The sequence below is a fragment of the Podarcis pityusensis genome (genome assembly GCF_964106645.2).
Source record: "Podarcis pityusensis genome assembly, chromosome: 13".
NCBI lineage: Eukaryota > Metazoa > Chordata > Lepidosauria > Squamata > Lacertidae > Podarcis > Podarcis pityusensis.
The window spans coordinates 28,306,026-28,328,334 of record NC_138038.1 but is presented as its reverse complement, the minus strand read 5'-3'; the positions used below and the strand labels follow the sequence as shown (position 1 = coordinate 28,328,334).

The window sequence follows — 22,309 nt, the reverse complement described above, 5'->3', positions numbered from 1 at the left end:
TGCAGAAGAATGAACAGAAGGGCCTTCAAACCAAGTGGTGCTGAATGCATCACTTTTGGGTGATATATTATACATTTACCATCTAAAGAGCTGCACCTCATAAGAACACTGAATAAAATAGTAAGTTACCTAGCTGCAAGGAAAGCGATACATCAACTCCAGCCGTGTTCAACTCTGCTTTTCATTCTGAGAATGAATTGTTTCAGAACAGTGCTCTACAGTCAGATGTGACAACCAAATCATAGCTCTGTCAACGCAGAGTAGTGCTGTAGTGAGAAATGTTGGCAACCTTTTCAAAACTTGTGCAGCATATCTTAAAATTCCACAAATAATTTGTTTGGAAGGGAAAACATAATTTCATTCTGAATTCTGCTAGAGGAGAGTTTTCCATAGGCATGTATCAACTACCAACTTGTATAAGAAAGCACTGCCTCTGTTGGGAATAGCGCAGAAAGAACAGCCACTTAGGATCTGGTTCACTCTGCAATGCTCAAACCCACCTGGCTAATTTCTGGGCAAGAATTGCAAAATAGGTATCCCCAGGTCTAATGATAGTTTCTTGACCACGTAGGGGACTTCCTTCTTCTCTAAGGCACTAAATTCTCAGCAAGAACCGAATATCCTAATTCCATCTACTTGAGCATTTTGGCATGTTTCCATCAGCACATTTTCCATCTTCTCTTTTTCTAAAATGGATATGCCTTCTTTTCACAGCCACTGAAGAAGCAGACAATGCATAACCAATCATCAAGAGTGACTGAATTTGTTCTGCATGCATTCTCTGATGATCAGAAGTTGCAGACATTTCATTTCACTACTTTCCTAGCCATTTATTTGATGGCCGCCATTGAAAACCTTTTTATCGTCACAGTCACCATTTCCAGTCATCACCTTCACAAACCCATGTACTTCTTTCTCTCCAATCTGGCATTACAAGACCTTGGTTCCATATCTGTCACAGTTCCCAAATCCATGGCAAATTCCCTGATGAAGACCAATACCATTTCTTACAAAGGATGCATCTGTCAAGTTTTCTTCCTTGTCTTTTTCACTGCATCTCACATTTTCCTCCTTGGCATCATGGCGTATGATCGCTATGTTGCCATCTGTAATCCACTGCAATACGAGACTGTGATGAATGGGACAGCATGCATCCAAATGGCAATCAGTGTATGGGGCATCGGGCTTCTTTATTCCACAATATACACTGGAAGTACATTCACAATAGAGTTCTGTACCAATGATATCAATCAATTCTTCTGTGAAATTCCACAGCTATTCAAAATTGCTTGCTCTGACTCATATATCATTGCACTTTTTGCTATCTGGGTTGGAACTTTTGTGGCCTTTATTTACCTTACATTAATAGTTTTTTCTTATGTTCAGATTTTCAGGGTGGTTTTAAAAATTCCTTCTGCTGAGGGGAAGAAAAAAGCCTTCTCAACTTGCTTGCCACACCTTGTTGTAATATCCTTATATTTTATAAGTGGTTCTTTTGCCTATCTAAAGCCAACATCGAGGTCCCTATCAACCATGGATCTTGTAGCTTCATTGTTCTATTGTGTGTTGCCACCTCTTATGAACCCATTAATCTATTGCTTTAGGAATAAGGAACTAAAAATGGCATTCTGGAAGTTGACAGCCAATCTTTCCACTCAGTTCTTACCCAGTTGTCATTGACTAGTGGACAGGTTTTAGTATCTGCAAAGTTCCCTCAATTTTATTGAAATGTTTCTAAAATTGTTGTTGTTGTTGTTGTTGTTGTTGTTGTTATTATTATTATTATTATTATTTTAAAGCTGGACACCATTTCTCCTCTACATATAAAAAGATTTTGGAACTTGTCACATGTCTGAAATCTTGCAAGTAAATCTTCAGACTTCTTTCTTAGAAATTATTTCACTTGATTAAATTTGTGGAGGTGAAAGAACTATATAGGGATTCAGTCCAAATCACTCCAGCCAATGGAAAGAAGAATAAATGTGACGACCTCCCAAACAAATGTGGAGAGAGGAACATGTGATAAATGGAGAAAATGACAAATCCCATTGGATCGCTAGAAACCAACAGAACAATCGGAGATGTAAAAGGAACAAATATAATGAATTAATCTACAGACCATGGCCTTTACTAGCCCTTCTTTAATTGTTGTTGTTGTTTAGTCATTTAGTCATGTCTGACTCTTCGTGACCCCATGGACCAGAGCATGCCAGGCACTCCTGTCTTCCACTGCCTCCCACAGTTTGGTCAAACTCATGCTGGTAGCTTCGAGAACACTTTGGATGGCATGCATATTTGTGGTACGACAAGGTGAAGTCTCACAAGATGTTTAAAAACCATATTGTCAGGAAATCTTTGTTCATTGTCTGGACTAAATACAAGGACTTAATTGAAAATAAGACTCCGAGGTGGTTATCACCGATGGAGGCTAAGGCCACAAAAATACTTAATATGGGGGGTGGCTGGGCAAAATATTGTGAAATAATAGAAAGAGAAGGTGACACTTGGAGGTTGCAGAGTTTTGAAAAATTGAAAGGAAAGGTGCGAGACTGGTTGCATTATGCCCAAATTTTAGAGATCTTTAAAAAAGATAAAAAAATCGGCTTCCAGGTGGAAAAATCAGAATTAGAGTTGGAACTACTTGAACCTAAGACGAAAGTGCTTTCAAGAATGTATAACTTGTTGCTTAAATGGAATACTCAAGATGAGATGGTTAAATCAGCCATGATTAAATGGGCACAAGACATTGGATACAACATTATGTTTGAAGACTGGGAAAGGTTATGGACCACCGGTATGAAATTTACGGCATGTAGTGCCTTAAAAGAAAACATTATGAAAATGATGTACAGGTGGTACATGACCCCAGTCAAACTTGCAAAGATATACCATTTGTCAGACAATAAATGTTGGAAATGTAAGGAGGCTGAAGGAACATTCTTTCACCTCTGGTGGACATGTCCGAGAGTGAAGGCCTTTTGGGAAATGATTTATAACGAGTTGAAAAAGGTATTTAGGTATACCTTTAATAAGAAACCAGAAGCCTTCCTCCTGGGCATTGTGGGCCAGAGAGTGTTAAAGAAAGATAGAACTTTCTTTTTATATGCAACTACAGCAGCAAGAATTCTTATAGCTAAATATTGGAAGACACAGGAGCTACCCACACTGGAAGAGTGGCACACGCAACTGATGGACTACATGGAATTAGCCGAAATGACGGGCAGAATCCGAGACCTGGGAGAAGAGGCAGTAGAAGAGGACTGGAAAAAATTTAAGGACTATTTACAAAAACATTATAAGCTATATGAAAGTTGAGAATTTGCTAAGTTTTGAGGAAAACATGCTTCAGTATTGAGAATTGAAAATGATTGAAACTAAGTCATAACGGTGAGAAGTTTTAATTTGAAATATATAAATAGATGAAAGTACAAAAACATACGAAATAAGGTATTAATTTGCTGTATAATATTCTTTCATTGTAAAGAATGCAGGGATGGAAGATTTGGGGAAGTCCAGTTGAATATGAAAAAAAGATGTGGAAATGTGAATTTTCTTTTTTCTAACTTTTTCTTTTCTTTGTAAAACTGCTTTTGTTGTGTAAATTGATGATGGATTTTGACTTTGGAAAATAAGCAATAAAAAATATTATTAAAAAAAAAAAAAGAGAACACTGTTCAACCACCTCATCCTATGTCATCCCCTTCTCCTTGTGCCCTCCATCTTTCCCAACATCAGGGTCTTTTCCAGGGAGTCTTCTCTTCTCATGAGGTGGCCAAAGTACTGGAGTCTCAGCTTCAGGATCTGTCCTTTCAGTGAGCACTCAGAGCTGATTTCCTTCAGAATGGATAGGTTTGGTCTTTTTGCAGTCCATGGGACTCTCAAGAGTCTCCTCCAGCACCATAATTCAAAAGCATCAATTCTTCGGTGATCAGCCTTCTTTATGGTCCAGCTCTCACTTCCATACATCACTACTGGGAACACCAAAGCTTTAACTATACGGACCTTTGTCGGCAAGGTGATGTCTCTGCTTTTTAAGATGCTGTCTAGGTTTGTCCTCCTTCTTTAATAGTTGCTCTTATGTCCAGATGTTAAGGATAGTTCAAAGAATTCCTTCTGCACATAGGTGAACGCAATCAGTATGTGGACTGCAGAGCTCTATTCCACAGCATACATGGGAAATAGTCTGAAAAAAATTCTGTGTCAATAATAGTCTATGGAATTCCACAGTTATTATTATGTGTTGTCTGAATTGGTGGGTCTGTGGAATGTTCTTGTTCTAATCATTTTTCCTTCTGTTTAGATTTTACAGGTCATTTTATAAATCCATTCTGCCCAGAGAAAGCAAAATGTCATTGAAAATTGCTTGCCGCACCTTATTGTAATATACTTATATTTCATAAGTGGTTCATTTGACTAGCCCACATTTGGGTCTTTATAAACAATGGCTCTCATTATTTCTGTGTTCTATTGCATGTTTCCACCAGTAATGAACCTATTGATCATTAAGAATAAGGAACTGAAAATGGCATTCTGGAATTTGATGGCTAGTCTTTCCCCTAAATTCTTAGCCAACTATTACTCAGCAAGCCTCCTTATTTGATCCCATTTTGGCAAAGACACACTCACCTAACCTATATCTAACCTCAGATATGACTTGAGGGGTAGAAATCTTGCTCAGCCACAAGGGGGTTTTCAAGGGTGCCTGCAAAGCATTATGAAAGGTAATGCTGCCAGATAATCAAAAGCCCATTTCAAGTTGTTGTGCAAGATACCATGTTGAAAAGGGAGTCTGCAAGACCCTTGCAGGCAAAAAAGGGTCACCGGATGCCATTGAGATTGACAGATAAGAAGATGTTTGACAGATGGGAAGCTCTGTCCACCTGTAAAACTTGGAGAGGGAGATAGCATGTCTGGCCCACCATCCAGATCCCCTTTCCTGGATTGTAGGGGGGCACGACTTGACATTTACTTAATATTTTATTAAAACTATTATAGAATAAATACTTTTTAAATCAAACCAAACATTTCTGGGTTTTGCCCACTTAAGTTTTAAAAATGTGTCTGAAACTGGACATTATTTTTAGTCCTTGTTTCTTATGACAAAGATGCAAACTGTTACAAAACACACTTCCTAATTAGAAACTATTTCATGTTCTTCTAATGAATCCCTTTGAGGAATGTTTGTATCCACAATAATCTTGCTTAGCTCCTTGAGGGATGTGTGTCCCTCATGAAATTAATTAATAAGGAATAGCACTTTGCTTTGAAAATTAAGGTTTAAGATGTATCTTTCTGTGTTGATGACTTAGCTGTGGCTTTTGGGTTGCTGTTGGTTCTCTGATTGTTGCTATCTGCTGCCACCTGCTTGTTATTGTTACATGTTTATTTATTACTAGGGACTTTGCTCTTGCAATCAGATCTTGAAGTGCTCTGCTTTAGCAGTCCATAGGTCTTCAGAACCCAGCTGTTAGCATTCTAGGTGAAATGAAGCAAAGTGAATCCCTTTTAGTTTCTGCACAAAAAGCTTTTGGACCAAAGTGTTGGCAATCTGGTGGCCTTAATCCACCATGAACAGGCTGCTGTGTTTGTAAAATTCATCCAGGGAAAAGGCTATATGTATTTTTAGATTTCCCATTATACTGAATGGAGAACACATTTTAAACAAAGTGGCTTGGAACTCAGTACACAGATCAATGTGGAGAGAGTTCAGGGTAACTCAGAAACAGTTTGAAAGCAAAACAAAACAAAACAAACCACACAGTGAAATGGCAAATATTGTGGCCTGTGTACATCCTATATGTAGCTCATAGAATCATAGAATTGTAGAGTTGGAAGGGACCCAGAGGATCATCTAGTCCAACCCCCTGCCATGCAGGAATATTCAGCTGTTCCATACAGGGATCAAACCTGAAACCTTGGCATTATCAGCACCACATTCTAACCAACTGTGTGAGAAAAGCTGTCTGACCATCTTTCTCCATGTCGTTCAAAGAGGGTGTGTGAAACTGGTTGTGATCTGAAATCCTTATTTCTCCAAGCAAATTATTTTTATCTTTTTTAAAATATGCACCTGCTAATTAGAAACTATTGCAAATATATATTTTTTTCTAATCAGGCTCAGTCCAAAACAGCTTGCTATCTGAGGCAGATCAGCAAATGGTGCTGGTATTGCACCCAAAGTAAGACAGATACTGCCAATATGTTTGTTAAGGAATGCAGTTAATAGTGAAGGAATGGGTTTCCCAAAACCCAAAAACTGACTGGTTAATTCTCTATGAACTAGCAGAGATCATTCATTCCCCACAATGCACCTACAGGCATCTTGTGATACTGTTATCTGTATTAATGAACAGATTTGGGAAGTAACTTTGTGCATAAAAGGGCTCAGGTGTGACTTGTGGTAGGAGACAGCCTTCAACAATTCCTGCAATATGTTGGAACGGTGGGTCTGAAAGAAGACTTTTTGAAGAGATTGTCTGAGGAAGAAGTTGAGAAATTGCCAAACTTCAGAACTCAGAGAACTCAGGGAAGTTGCAGGACTGTGCAAGCAACTGAACCCAAGGACTTGGCTGTGGACTTTTAACACAGCAAGGACTTTGCAGCAAAGAACCCTCTCTGGGCTCAGAGAGCAAAGACTACTTGTAACATCTGTAAATAGTGTGTATATATATAGTGATGTGTGTTGGTGTTGGCCTCGTAAAAGAAGCCCTGCCAAATGGCTGTTTTCTGTGGTGAGATGCAGGAGGTGATCAAGCATAGAACTTGAGTGAATGTGCCCTCACAGAGTTAATAAAAGTAGTCTCGTTCTTGCCTTTCCAGGCTAAAGCAGATATTCCCTTCTCTAGTACTGTCCACCAATTCTACAGCAAAATTTGATCTGTTGAGTGGTTACTCCACATGGGGCCATCTCCACTAACTCACATCAGTCTGAGGACAATCACATTCAGCCAGTGATGCATGTGTCTTGCTTGTGGGATTCAGGCCTGCATGATTCCGCATCCCTTCCACCCACCCACCCATCCGTGTCACTCTTGTAACGGACACACTCACTTTGGCAGTGCACCCTGCATTGTGTTTAGCCCCATCCTTTGGATCTAGAGGTCCAGCCAATTCTTTTATTGATTACTCATCATTAAAAAAAATTGGGAAATGATATATAAAGAACTGGAAAAAAGAAGCGTTTTTGTTAGGTATTTTAGGACAAGAGTTGCCGAAAGAAAAACGCACACTATTTATGTATGCTACAACAGCGGCTAGAATTTTAATAGCCCAAAATTGGAAGACTGGATAAGTACCATCAAAAGAACAATGGCAAGAAAATTGATGAACTATGCAGTTAGCAAAGTTAACTGTGTGAAAAGGAGAATACAGTAGTGATTTTGAAAAAGAATGGGAACCTTTTACAGTATATTTGCAGAAACAAAAAAAATGGACTCATTGGCAGGATTTAAATAAACATTTACAAATTTATTTACAGAGAACAATAAGTATAACAATGTGATAACATACTATTATATATAAACAGCAGAATGTATCATTTGATGTAACAAACCAGAAATGGAAGCTGAGGGAAGTCAATAGGGAGGGGGGAAATTGGAAAATGAATATTTAGTAAGGATATTGGATATTTGTTATGAGGAAAATCACTAAAAAATATTTTTTTAAAAAAATAAAAATTATTTTATTGATTACTCTAAACAGGTGATCAATAGCTGTTTTCCACCCTACAAAAGGTTATGAGTTCATATGGTAGTAGAACACAGAATATGGGATATCTGAAAAATTTTCAAACTTGTTGAAGTGATTTTTAAAGCAGAGGTGGACAGGAATATGCTTCCTTCCTAGTAGACAAAAAGCTGTTGCAGCCTTGAATAATATTAGCTTTTTTGCTGCTGCTGCATAAAACTGTTGACTCATGTCATAGGAGCTAACTCTAGGGGCTGAAGTCCTTTCACACAAACACCCCAATAAAATATGTGAGCCCAAAAAATTAATGGGCATTGCCATTCAAAAGGTGTGTGCATGTTGTACCATGTGATTGATTATGTGGGGTGGGGCTTACGTGCCATGCCCCCACAATACTTTATTCAAGTTGGAACCCCAGACTCATGTGGAGTGAAAGAAATAAATATGGGTAGAATTAACTGGAGTATCTCCCTTTTTACTTCTGCCAATACAGAGAACAGTAAAAGAGAGAAGGATGTGATCCACAGAGAAAATGGCAAATCACATTGGTTGGCCAGAAATAACCTTTTATCAGTTGGTACTCCATGGAATGTTTCTATATGTAAACAGTAAAATACACATATATACCATAAACACCTGTGAGTGTTTCCTTCTGGGTTTGATTAGACTCCTGGGAGTGGTGGAAATAAATATTCATTGCAGCTTCTCCTTTACATTTCAGAGAACAGTATCACCTCTCAGACAGCTGTGGAGAGAGAAGGATGTGATACATTGAAAGGGCAAATCACATTGGCTGCCCAGGAAAAAATGCCACAGATCTTAATCAGGTATGAAAATGAAGCAGATAAAATTACCCAAGATCTGCCCCTGAACAGCATGGTAAGTCAATTGCATGGGATACTTTTCCATTATTGGTGACCTACATAATAGAAATAAAGTTTTATCACAAGTTATTTATGGATTCTCTAGTCCAGAGTCTGCAAAGGTTAGGTGTGCAGAAGAGTCACCATGTCACCAAGAATGATACAATTTCATTCAATAAAGAGAATATTCTTGCCTGCAAATAGAAGAGAACAGGCCAGAGTAAGTCCCTCTTTGGTTATGGATGTTGGAAACATGGCATGGACTAAGACGGTTAAAGTTGACAGACGGGGTTACTTGGATTATGTTGGAAATTGATGTCTGCTTTGTATTCTTTCTATTCAGGTTTGGGAAGGCATGATTCTAGGCTTCCTGTTAACAGAATGAGCAGAAGCACACATGCACACACTGGAAGAAGAAAATGGGGCACCTATCCCATGAAGTCCCACTTTGCTTGTGCATCTCAGAATCCTGATTTGGACAAAGATTGATGATCATTGGGGTTACTTGGATCATTTTGAGAACTGATGCCTGCTTTTCATTCTTGCCTCTGGGAGTGAAAGGACCAGTGGTGGATTCGTATCAGGTTTGGGGGTAAGAATTTCAGACCTCCACTTAGATTAAGCAAAAGCAAGACGTTCATACACCAAAAAAACTGGGACAGTACTGCTCTTGTAGATAAATAAAGTCAATGGTCCCTGTTATGTACTGAGTTGAATAGGATCCAAACTGTAGCAGTCTGATTGGTCCTAGAACAATAGGATCCAAAAGGCAGCAGTCTGATTGGTCCTAGAACAATAGGATTCAGAATGCAGCAGTCTGATTGGTCCTAGAACAATGCAGCAGTATGATTGGTTGGCAGGAACCACCCAATCCTGCTCCAGATAGAAGTGAATCCACAACCTGATTGGCTTACAGTAGAATTCCAGAATTAGCCAATCATGTGCAGCCCATTGTGTAAATAATGTATATAAAGCAGATACTGTGAGGGGACATTCATTCATTCCTCCTCACCACTATGAGCTGAATAAAGAGCATGAAATCACTTTGCGACTCTGAGTATATTTCACTGGCGACGAGGATGGGATCCCGCTGAGCTGACTGCCACACACAGCACCGCAGCACCGCCAACTGCCGCACCGCTGCCTCGCACCGTGTATCCAGGCTTCAGCTCCGGGGCACAAGGAACTCAGAATGGCAGCCAACAGCAGCTTCTCGCCATTCAACCCAGCATCTGGAGACTGGGAAGCGTACGCCTCCCGTTTCACCTTCCTCCTAGAAGCCAAAGGGGTCACCGACGAAGAAGACGCCAAGAAGAGGGCGATATTCTTCAGCGTCTGCGGAGAGGAGACGTTTGAAATCGCCCGGGCTCTCCTTGCGCCTGAAGACGTCGCTACTGTTCCATACAAAACAATAATGGAACAGCTGAAGGGGCACTTTTCGCCGCAGCCCTCAGGGGTGGCTCGTCGAAATGCCTTCTACGCAAAGCGGCAAGCCCCTGGGGAAACCATAACTGGGTTTGTGACCTCTCTCCGCCAAGCCGCCCGGTTCTGCAACTTCTCAGAGCTGGAGAACATGCTTCGTGACCGCCTCGTCGGTGGCCTGAAGGATGAGAAGCTGCAACGGCGCCTCTACGCTAAGAAGGACCTAACGTTCCAGGTCGCTCTGGAGGAGGCCCTGGCAACAGAAGCTGCCGAGAGGTCGACCCAAGAGGCACGGCCGAGCCTGCCATCCCAACCAAGGGTCCACCATGAAGACCTCACCGACGACTCAGGATCCGACAGGGAGGAGGTGCACCGAGTACAGCAGCGCACTCAAGCAGCGCACAGACCACAGCTGCCTCGACGAGAAGGAGGGAACTGCGCAAGCTGCGGGGAGAGTCACGAGAGGAGGACCTGCCGTTTCCGCAACGCAGAGTGCAGGCAGTGCAGAAAATCGGGACACATCGCCCGGGTGTGTCGGGCTCGGCCCACCCGACACCAGGCATCAGATGACCAATCCAAGAGCCCCAGGTCCCGGGGCCCAACGCACCAAGGCAACTCGACGGAGCTCACGGACTTCCAGGTATACCAGTTGCCCCACCCCAACGTAGAGAAAATTTATGTAGAGGTACAGATAGAGGGGGCCCCATGCCGCATGGAGCTTGACACGGGTTCAACTCTATCCATAATCTCGGCAAGGACCTTAAGGAAACTGTGTCCCACTGGGGGTCCCAAACTCAGGCCGGCCCCATTCACCCTCCGGGACTTCCAGAAACGTAAGGTCCCCACAATGGGGGTGGGGACCTTCAGGGTGCAATACCGAGGGCGGACGCGGCAACTGGACTTGCTTGTGGTCAAGGGCCCCTACATTAGTTTACTGGGATTGGCATGGTTTGGACCACTGGGGCTAGCTGTCACCGGGGTGAACCACACTAGCTTACAAGTGGACGTGGACGCCATATGCAAGGAATTTCCAGGGGTTTTCGATGGGAAATTGGGACAGTATACGGGCCCCCCCATTGCGCTACAGCTTGACCCCGCAGTACGACCGGTCAGGCTCAAGGCCCGCCGGGTCCCGTTCGCCTTGAAACCCCGTATAGACGAGGAATTGGACCGACTCGTAGAGCAAGGAGTGCTGGAGCCGGTGCCTAATGCTCCCTGGGAAACCCCAATCGTCACACCCGTCAAGCCTAATGGTTCGGTCCGCATCTGCGCAGACTACAAATGTACCATAAACAAGGCCCTCACGGCCCACGCATACCCAGTGCCAGTGGTCAGCCATGTCCTTGCCACCCTGGCTGGGTCGAAAATTTTTGGCAAGCTGGACTTGGCCCAAGCATATCAACAGCTGCCAGTAGATGAGGCCACAGCAGAGGCACAGACGATTGTGACGCACAGAGGAGCGTTCAGGGTAAAGCGGCTGCAATTCGGTGTCAGCGTGGCACCAGGCATATTCCAGAATATAATGGACTCTCTCCTTAAAGGGATTCCTGGCGTCACCCCCTTCTTCGATGATGTGTTGATTGCCGGCCCCACACCAGAGGAGTTTGAGGACCGCCTCCGCACCGTTCTGCACCGTTTCCAGACGGCGGGTCTCAAGGTGAAGCGGGAAAAATGTCTACTAGGAGTGCCTCAGGTGGACTTTCTGGGATTTATGGTGGACGCAGAAGGGGTCCACCCGACTGGGGACAAGGTACGGGCCATTTGTGATGCCCCAGCGCCCAAGAGCAAGACTGAACTTCAGGCCTTCTTGGGACTATTGAACTTTTACCATTCCTTCCTTCCCCACAAGGCGGCGGTAGCGGAGCCCCTACACAGACTCCTGGACAAGCGGGCCCCTTGGGTGTGGGGCCAGCGCCAGGAGGCCGCATTCCAGGCAGTCAAGGACTTGCTTGTCTCAAACTCGGTCTTGGCACACTTCGACGAGAGGCTGCCGGTGGTGCTAGCATGCGACGCCTCACCCTATGGCATTGGAGCTGTCCTGGGGCACCAACTCCCGGATGGAAGAGAGGTACCGGTGGCGTACTTTTCCCAGACACTCAACACAACCGAGCGGAACTACTCGCAAATCGACAAGGAGGGTCTGGCAATCGTAAAGGGAGTAAAAAAATTCCATGATTTCTTGTACGGGCGGCCCTTCACCGTGGTGACTGACCACAAGCCGTTGCTTGGCTTGTTTGCCCCCGAAAAGCAGACCCCCCAAGTGCTGTCTCCTCGCGTCCTCAGGTGGTCAATTTTCCTTGCCAGCTACCAGTATGCACTGATTCACCGACCTGGGAAGGCGATGGGCCATGCGGACGCCCTCAGCAGGCTACCACTACCGGAAACAGGCCCTGACCCAGCACCTGCACAAGAGGTTATGAGCCTGGAGCTGCTTCCCGACCGCCCCATTCAGGCACAAGAAGTTGCACACCATTCCAAGAAAGATAGGGTCATCTCCCGGGTCCTGGACTGGGTGTGGAGGGGATGGCCCAGCAGCAGCCCCGGGCCAGAATTCGCCGGCTACACAACCCGCAAACATGAACTGTCGGCCCACAAGGGGTGCCTGTTATGGGGAAGCAGAGTCGTTGTTCCCCAGCCCCTCTGCAAAAGGGTCCTCACAGCCCTACACGAGACACATCCAGGGGTAGTAAGAATGAAGGCCCTTGCCAGGAGTTATGTGTGGTGGCCGGGGATCGATGGAGAGATAGAGGCCTGGGTCAAACACTGCCAGGCCTGCCAAGAATCCCGCCCAGATCCCCCAAGGGCCCCAGTCCAGTCCTGGGAGTCCGCCCGAGCACCATGGTCACGCCTGCATGTGGATTTCGCTGGCCCCTTTCAGGGGAAAACATTCTTCATAGTGGTGGACTCCTACACCAAATGGCTGGAAGTCGCACTGGTACCGTCCACTTCCACGTCCGCAGCCATCCGGGTACTACGCAGGCTGTTTGCAACCCACGGGCTCCCTGACACTCTCGTCTCAGACAACGGGACTGCATTTACGTCAGGAGAATTCCAAACCTTCACAGCGCAGAACGCCATCCGCCACATCCGTTCGGCGCCGTTCCACCCTGCCACCAATGGCCAAGCAGAACGCATGGTGCGGACCACCAAGGACACCCTTCGCCGCATGACGCAAGGGGACTGGGAGTACCGCCTTGCCACATTCCTTCTAGCACAGCACAGCACCCCCAGCTCAACGACTGGCCGGAGCCCCGCTGAACTACTAATGGGTCGGCGCCTTGCAATCAGATTGGACCGCCTTCACCCCGATAGAGCTCAGGATGAGGTAGTGGTGGGGGAAGGCAGGAACCCCCGGACCTTCGAGGCCCAGGACCCAGTGTACGCAAAGAATTTTGGGGCAGGCCCAGCATGGGTACCCGCCACAATCACCAGGGTCACTGGCCCTGTGTCGTACGAGGTGCTAACGGATGGGGGGCAATGCTGGCGCCGCCACTGCGACCAGATACGGCGACGATTCCCGGGAGAAAACCAGGAGGAGGACAGGTCAGAGGAGTCCCAAGGGAACAGCGGGGCAGTGAGGCCCATAGAGCAGGAGGGGCCAGCAGGAGAGGCAGAATCAGTAAATACAGAGAGGACCCGTGAGGCCGAAAGGACACCGGAACCAGAACCACGACTGAGCGAGCCGGTTGCACCAGACCAAACAGCCGCATCACAGCCAGCATCCTTGGAACACGAGCCAGAACCCGGAGCCCGGACCAGGGAACACCCCAGGCCACAACGCACACGTAGGCCGCCGGCATACCTTGAGGACTATGAATGCGACCTCCCGGGCAGGACTGGAACTTAGAGGGGAGGGGTGTTATGTACTGAGTTGAATAGGATCCAAACTGTAGCAGTCTGATTGGTCCTAGAACAATAGGATCCAAAAGGCAGCAGTCTGATTGGTCCTAGAACAATAGGATTCAGAATGCAGCAGTCTGATTGGTCCTAGAACAATGCAGCAGTATGATTGGTTGGCAGGAACCACCCAATCCTGCTCCAGATAGAAGTGAATCCACAACCTGATTGGCTTACAGTAGAATTCCAGAATTAGCCAATCATGTGCAGCCCATTGTGTAAATAATGTATATAAAGCAGATACTGTGAGGGGACATTCATTCATTCCTCCTCACCACTATGAGCTGAATAAAGAGCATGAAATCACTTTGCGACTCTGAGTATATTTCAGTCCCCTAGTTTCTCTTCAAGCCTCTCAGATATTTCTCCTGGAAGATAGATTGCAGGTTTATTATCTGAAGTTCAATTTAGCGAAATTTTGGCGGCAGCTTTGAATTTCAAGGTGCTATAAATAGTATGTTAAGCCCTTTACAGCTTAGAACTTGGATAGGAAAACTAAGGCCCAGGGGCTGGATCCGGCCCAGTTGCCTTCTAAATCTGGCCTGCAGATGGTCCGGGAATCAGTGTGTTTTTACATGAGTAGAATGTGTCCTTTAATTTAAAATGCATCTCTGGGTTATTTGTGGGGCCTGCCTGGTGTTTTTACATGAGTAGAATGTGTGCTTTTATTTAAAATGATTCTCTAGGTTATTTGTGGGGCATAGAAATTCGTTCTTTTTCTTTTTTTCAAAATATAGTCCAGCCCCCCACAAGGTCTGAGGGACAGTGGACTGGCCCCCTGTTGAAAAAGTTTGCTGACCCCTGGTTTAGAGCTTGTTTATTTGTTTACCAATACATGCCCACTCAACTATTTCAGTCTGCAGAATTGGCCGTGTTACAGGTGACACATAATATTCAATCTACACTTACAGAAACTGACTTTTACTGTGATAGCCCCTACAGTTCTTTATTACATTAAGTTTCTATGTCCAAGGATCACTGGGCAGTTAGGAATTCCTGCCTAATGACATAATTCTGGACAAAAGCCCTCAGTGGACTATTTTAAATGGCTTTTAAAACCATTTTATTTTGATGAAATATGCCCAGACTTGCTGTTTTAATGTTATATTTTGTAGATAAAAAATGTTAATTTTTGATGATTTTATCAGTGTTCCTTGAAAAAAGCATTTCACTATATTTCATATTGACTGCTTTACTATTTTGCAATTTAATGCCATTTAATTTTCTTTAAAACTAAAAATAAACCTGAAGAATTGTTTATTAATCAATTGTTTATTGCTTACTTAAGTCAATCCACACAATCATATTGGGGAACATGCATCAAAGCATTCTCCGCCTCCTTTCTAAAATGGATTTATCTTCTCCTTGCAGGTACCACACACTCACACAATGTTAAACCAGTCTTCAGGATTGGTGGAATTCATTCTGCATGGATTCTCTGATACTCAGGGATCGGAGACATTTCAGTTCATTATATTTTTGATCATATATCTGATCGCTGTCTCTGAAAACCTCATCATCATCACAGTCATCTCTTACAGTGCTCAGCTTCACAAACCCATGTACTTCTTTCTAGCCAATCTGGCATTCCAAGACTTTGGCTCCATATCTGTCACAGTCCCCAAATCCATGGCAAATTACCTGATGAACAGCAAGACCATTTCTTACAATGGATGCATCTGTCAGGTTTTCTTATTTGTCCTTTTCTCTGGATCTCATTTTTACCTCCTTGGAATTATGGCATATGACCGCTACATTGCCATCTGCTGCCCGCTGCACTATGAGACTGTCATGAATAGAAAGGCATGTATCCAAATGGCAATCGGTGCATGGATTGCTGGGCTTCTGTATTCTGCATCATACGCTGCTAGTACATTCACAGTAGAGTTTTGTTCCAATAACATCAATCAGTTCTTCTGTGAAATTCCACAGTTAATCAAAATTGCTTGCTCTGAATCATATCTCATTGCATTTTGGAATACGTGTGTTGCTGCTTCTCTGGCCTTCATTTATATTGTTCTAATAGTGTATTCTTATGTTCAGATCTTCAGGACAGTTCTAAGAATTCCTTCTGCCCAGGGAAAGGAAAAAGCCTTTTCAACTTGCTTGCCACACCTTGTTGTAATATCATTATATTTTCTCATTGGTTCATTAGTATATTTAAAGCCAACTTCTAAGTCTCTATCATCAATAGATCTTGTACTTTCAGTGTTTTATTGCATGTTGCCACCAGTCATGAATCCCCTAATCTATAGCATTAGGAATAGGGAACTGAAATTAGCATTATGGAAGTTTATTTCCAATGTTTTTGCTCATTTTTTTGCACAATCATCAATGCTCTTAAGGAAATAATAATGCAATTTTTCTCTTTTTAATTACCACTATGTTTGTTTTCCTGTTTTTAATTACCACTGTGAAATCTTATGTCCTTACAAGAAAATACTGTATAAACCTTTAGCAACTTACATGCTAGTTTATCTCTATTTTATTATCTTCCAGTGAATCTCTTAACTTTCTTGTATTCTGAAACATGTTTAAAGTTTCTAAACTTCCAATTTTTCACTTTACACCAGTTTTCCCATATACATTTTTAAAGCATCCACCATCTGAAATCATTTTCTCCAAATAAATATAAATGTTTAGAAAACACAGAAAGTAATTAGGAACGATGTCATGTTCTTCCAGTTAATCTCTTTTTCCTAGCCACTTACAGAAAATGTGGTTCTTTTGAATCTTCAAAATATAATGTAGGTTTCCGGCCACGCCCGCGATCAATGGTGGTTGTTCTTCATAGCCCTGCAGGGGCTGCAGGAAAGTTCAGGCAGGGGAAAGAGAGGATTTATGAGACATCAATTCTTGCAATGCTCCCCAGTGGTGTCTGAGGAGTTCACTGCTACCCATTGTGCCACTCAAGCCCATGTCTGCCAACTTGAAAGGCAGAACAAGTGCAACCTGAAAGTGTGTCCCTGCCATGGACGAGCCTCCATTTCTGGCATGATTTGTGTTGGGTTCCTCCTTAATCTGGAATATTGACGTTAATCAAGAGGATCCTGGAACAGCATAAGATAATGGGCTACAATCAATCAGCTGCCGAAAAGACTGGGTCTGGTTCTTTGAAGGCATTTGAATGTTTGCTTTTCCCCCTGAAGCGTGAGAATCCTCACACAGCTGGAAAAGGAAGCAGGAGGAAAAGCTGCTCTGTGCTTTCATATGGTTTTCAAATGGTCTCTTTTTCCACCTTCTTTTCCCTACAAAATGAAAGAGACGTGTGTAGCCATGGTTATGTGATTCTGTCTGTCACCATGGAAAGAGGCGGAAGGCTTTTGATTTATGCTCAACAAGGAATGTAACAAGATTTTATTATGCCCTCCCCCCTTGACCACGGTTGTATGGACTTTATTTAAAATTATCTTTGGACTGGACCAGGAGTGTGAGGGAGCATTGCAGAGCAAGTCGAATGAACGGCTGCTGGAAGATCTGTCGAGAGGTTGAATTTGAGAAAGGAGTCTGTTTTTGGCTGTGCACTGAGGAAGAACTCCAGAGCCGAATTTTAATGGTGGAGACTGGACTTGTACTCTGTGAGTTATTTATACCCGCAGCCTGTACGCTAGCTGGTGAACAGTGAAAGGAATGGAATGTGACCTTGTAACATCTAGATAAACACTGCAAGAACTGAATGAAGGAAGATAGTAATTAACTCTCCCAGGACACCAGGTCTGAAACATCAATGTATATGATGTGAAATGGATTTTATATTTACATATTTTATATTTATAAGACCTAACAGAGGTGCTGTTTGTAAGGAGAAGAATATGGTCAGCTGTAAGAATGGACTAACAACAAGTGAAGGAACAAGTGGACAACAAAGAAGAGAGGATGTGGCAACAGGAGGAAATGATTGACATATGTTAGCAACACAAGCAGGAAACCTGATTTTTTAAAAAGAAATTGTATTAAATTAAAGTAATTTGGTTTGATTTGCAAGAATTTGGAAAACTAATAAAAATATTTTTTAAAAAACTTCAAAATATAGTGTATACTTCCTGTAATAGAATTTTAAGATGTCTTGGCCTGTACAGTGGTACCTCTGGATGCAAACAGGATCCGTTCCGGAGCCCCATTCGCATCCTGAAGCGAACGCAACCTGCGTCCATGCATCTGCGCATGCGTGGGTCACGATTTGCTGCTTCTATGCATGCACGTGACATCATTTTGACCGTCTGCACATGCGCGAGTGGCAAAACCTGGAAGTAATGCGCTCCATTACTTCCGGCTCGCTGTAGCGCGCAACCCGAAAATACTCATCCCGAAGCTACTTTAACCCGAGGTATGACTGTATTGACCACTTAGCTGTGGTTTACTTAGGTATTCTACTGAGTCACAACAGGAAAAAGCTTGGTGAAATCTGTTGTCATGTGTAAAATGTGTTTACAGACAGCAGCTATGTGCTGCCACCTGGCAATTTTTAAAATATATATATATATTTATTACTTTTATAGATTACAAAAAGAGAGAGAAAAGAAAAAAAGAAAAAAACAGAAGAAAAAACAAAGGAGAAAAACAAAAAGAGGGGAAAAAACAATACAATACTATATATAAACAATACAAAACAATACAAAACACAACCTAAACTCAAAACTAAACACATTAAACTAAACTAAACAAACCCCACTCCCTAACCTTAACCCTGAATAGAACAAAACAAAAACAATTTAAAAACATACATCGTCTCTTTTCCATACTCTATATTTCATTCCCTTGTTTCCTCGACCTCCTCACACCTCCCTTTTTGTGTTCCACTTCTATTAGTTGTTTCAGCAAATCCTTTCCATCTTTCTCCATTTTCTGTGATATTGTAAATAACGTATTTTTTAACCTTATTTTCCATTAAAACTAAAATACTTATATGTGCTTAACTCCTTATAACATTTCTGTTAAGCCCATAAAAAAATAAAAAGAAATCATTCCACCATTTTTCTATCACTCATTTGTTTTACCATACGTCTATATATAAACTTTAAATTTTCCAATCTTCTTCCACCATCTCCTCTCCCAGGTTTCGGATTCTGCCAGTCCTTTCTGTCAATTCCATAAAGTCCATCAACCTGGTGATCTTATGTCCGAGGCTCTTAACTCTTTTCCAAGTCCCTTCTGCAGATCTTCTTCATTTTCTTTAATGCTAAAAAGCAAATCTCGGCGAAACTCCAGCCTGTCAATCCTTTTCTTCCTTCTGAACAGATCAGCTAAATTTCCATAGTTAAAGCTACAGTCCATAAAGTATCTCCGGGTATATTTCAAAATTCCTCCAATTCCAAAGGCCCCCCAAACTTCAATCTCCTCCAGGCCCGAGTCCATGTCCCAAAAGTCAGTTAATCCCTGCATAGAGGGCTCTTTCCAACTTTCCTTCTTTAATCCAAGCCGGGATCCATTCCTCGGAGTCTGACTTTTCCTAGATTCAATCATAGAAGGCCTCAACTTATAGTCCTCAATTTGCTTCTGTAAAGCCACAGATCTCACTTGTATTATTTTATGGTCAACAACAGCAGCATTCTCCTTCTCCTCCTTCTCCTCCACCATTTGTCCTGCCAAAATGGGTTCCTGTACCAAGTCCTGAATTATTTCTGTGTTGGTGTTCGCTTTTTGACTCAAGTTGGTCACTTTCTGTTCCAAATTATCAACTTTGAAAGTCATGTCATCCATCTTCTTGTGAAGCTGTCCCAGCGAACAGCTTATCTTGCATAAAACAGTCACAATGGCCTCTCCTGTCAACATTTTTAAATAGTCCAAGGTCGCTCTCTGGTTCTCAAAATCCTTATCTGCAACTGGAAATCCCCCAGTTATACTCCTGTAACAGTTTCAAAAGCTCCCTCTAGAGGGAAACAGTATCCACTTGTATCAGTTCTTTCAAGCGCAACTCAAGCATTAAAGATAAATTTTCAGTTACTTTTCCTCTTTTTTAGGCGCAGAAGAGGACAATGGAAACAGTATCTTACTCTTATTTAGCTAGCTGTCAAATCCGTTCTGTCAAAAGCACTCTCTCCAAACTTCATCTGGCAGCCCGTTCCCAGGTTCAGAGCAGTGGTAATTTGATTTTTTCACTCTCTCCTGCAGGCTCACTAGATCCAAAAATTCCCCCTCTTCTCCTGCTTCCAAGGGGGATTTTGTATTTCAAACCGGTGGAAATTTGATCCTTTGCCAAAAGCTTTCAAAGGCTTTAACTTGTAACGTCTTTGCTTCAGTCTATTTACAAAAACGGGAGGCGGACTTCCTGTTTATAACCTTCCCGTTTCAGTGCTGAATTAAAGTATTTAAGAATCCAATTTTCCGTTTTACTCACAAGTAGTTGTTTAAAGTCCAATTGTCCACAGGAAAATGTCAGTGCTCTCCGGCAACAGCAATGCGGCTTCACTCCGTGAAAGAAGCAGTCGATTCAAAACACCACGCCACTCACCCCACGTCGCTCCGGATCCCCAAAACAGGGTTTCCCCGCAAGTAGGGGAGGCGCAAAGGTGCCAGCCAAATCCCACGTCCACAGACTTCTCCCGCCTGTGGTTTTTAGTGGGTCTCCGCCTCGCCGTGGCGGTTCAGACCCTGTTTTCCACAGAGCGGATTCCTCCCGATCGGAGGAAATCCGCCATTGCCAGAGGCGCCAACCCGGAAGTCCTGCCACCTGGCAATTTTGAGTGTTGGGTCATCCTGCAACTTCCACTACTGTATGCAGAATATGCTGCTCTGTAACATTTAGCAGAGAATGGAGCAAGGGGTTATATGTATGCAGCATGTTGGCATTATAATGCAGGGAAAGTCCAACCAGTCGGAGCTCTACACAAGCCCATGCTGCCTATCAGATGCCAGATCCTAGCTTGTGCCCAGGATTGTCAAAGGGGGCACAGGCTCAGAAATGGGTTGGGCCAGTGGGCAGAGCTGACAGAGCAGGAAGGCTTCCCTCAGGTCTGCACTCAGGCCATTTAAACAGCCCACACCTGGAGCCTTTACCAGATTTTCCTTGTTGAGTTACCCAACCACTCTCTAACCACCGGGTTGGGCCAGTGGGCAGAACTGACAGAGCAGAAAGGCTTCCCTCAGGTCTGCACTCAGGCCAATTAAACAGACCGCACCTGGAGCCTTTACCAGTTTTTCCTTGTTGAGTTACCCAACCACTCTCCCTTGGTTCAAGCTGCTGTTTAATGACCTTGTTGTGGCTATGGTGGCTGCCATATTTGGGGGCTGAGTGGGAATTTGTCCACCAGGCAAATTGTCTCCAGCCTGCTGGTTTTGCCTACCTCACAGCAATCATCGCAACTGGGGTTGGGCATTGGGACAATCCTTGTCTTGGATGAAGGGGAAGTAGTAGTCTCTGCCTGGTCCTCCAAAAGCTGGGATATCCCATTAAAGGGATCCAGGGGGAGTTGCCATGTCCTCACCCCCAGCCAGGGACCAGGGCCATTGCCATTCCCCCGGACGGCGGTCCCTGCATGGGTCACCCTATTTCATTTATATCTTAGTGACACCTGTTTGGATTGACCTAAGTGTCACTTCTGGCAGGCGGGCTGGACATATTTTCCATTGTCCCATGCCCAAGCCACTCCTCTTTCATCTGTATTCAACACAGTTGTGACCTGTTTCAATCCAAACCAGTCTCAGTTGTCTTTTGATTCATGGAAGGTTGTGGGGCTGGGGAGCCTGCCACTGTTCAGAAGATTGCAGTCATTCTTTCCAAATTTCAAGCAGATGAAGGAATATAGGTTCTAGGCACCTATAAATCTGCTGGAGATGAAAGAACTAGAAAGGAATTGATTTCGGTGTAAACTCATGCTCTCTGATTACAGATGTCACCTGCCAGTGACAACATAACTCACCCCTCTGCACTTTTCCCACTCCAGTTTATTCTGTCCTTTCCCTTTCACTCCACTCTGCTGTTATTATTTATCTTTGTTGTCTGCAGCTCTTGAGACACACAATTGAAAGTTGAGTTCTTTCTTGGCAAAACACTCAATTGCATTAGCTCCTAAGGTGTGAGAATCACATGTGCCACCCCTGCTAAATAGCTAGATGGGCATCTCCTTCTTCACACCTGTGCTCCGTCCCAGAAGTTGGAACAATGGCATGCCACACCCACGTCTACTCCAGCACATTTAAACCCCCTCTTCTGGCATGGTGCATGCAAAAGACTGGCAATTTCACTTGTGTGCATTTCCAGCAGCACCTGTGGGAGGCATGGTCGTGGGTAATTAAGACCACAGCGCATCTGTGGAGCCCTGCTCTCTTACCCTTCGCCAGATCTCTCAACACACCTGCCCTCTTTTTTATGCTTTGCTATGCCTCTAAAGTAAAAAAACTGGACTTGGTGGGTGGTTTGTAGTTCACGTTTCCCAAAATGTTTGCAACTCTGTGAATCCAGAAACTCCACTTTCCATGGGGCCATCTCCGCTAACTCAAAT

The 22,309-nt window shown here is 43.7% G+C and overlaps 3 protein-coding genes across 3 annotated transcripts in view; all 3 read left to right on the top strand.

The window, feature by feature from the left end:
• LOC308461817 (olfactory receptor 5AP2-like) overlaps nucleotides 1-22,309 on the top strand; it is a gene marked incomplete at its 3' end in the record, with an annotated part of 253,933 nt that overhangs the window by 126,704 nt on the left and 104,920 nt on the right. The gene's annotated exons all lie outside the window — the stretch shown is intronic.
• LOC308461821 (olfactory receptor 14A16-like) lies at nucleotides 733-1,680 on the top strand (the record flags this gene model as incomplete). Its single annotated transcript, XM_080978986.1, has 1 exon — nucleotides 733-1,680. One exon carries the CDS (start codon nucleotides 733-735, stop codon nucleotides 1,678-1,680), a length of 948 nt encoding a protein of 315 aa, XP_080835112.1.
• LOC308461820 (olfactory receptor 14A16-like) lies at nucleotides 15,258-16,220 on the top strand (the record flags this gene model as incomplete). The annotated part of the gene is made up of 1 exon (XM_080978985.1): nucleotides 15,258-16,220. One exon carries the CDS (start codon nucleotides 15,258-15,260, stop codon nucleotides 16,218-16,220), a length of 963 nt encoding a protein of 320 aa, XP_080835111.1.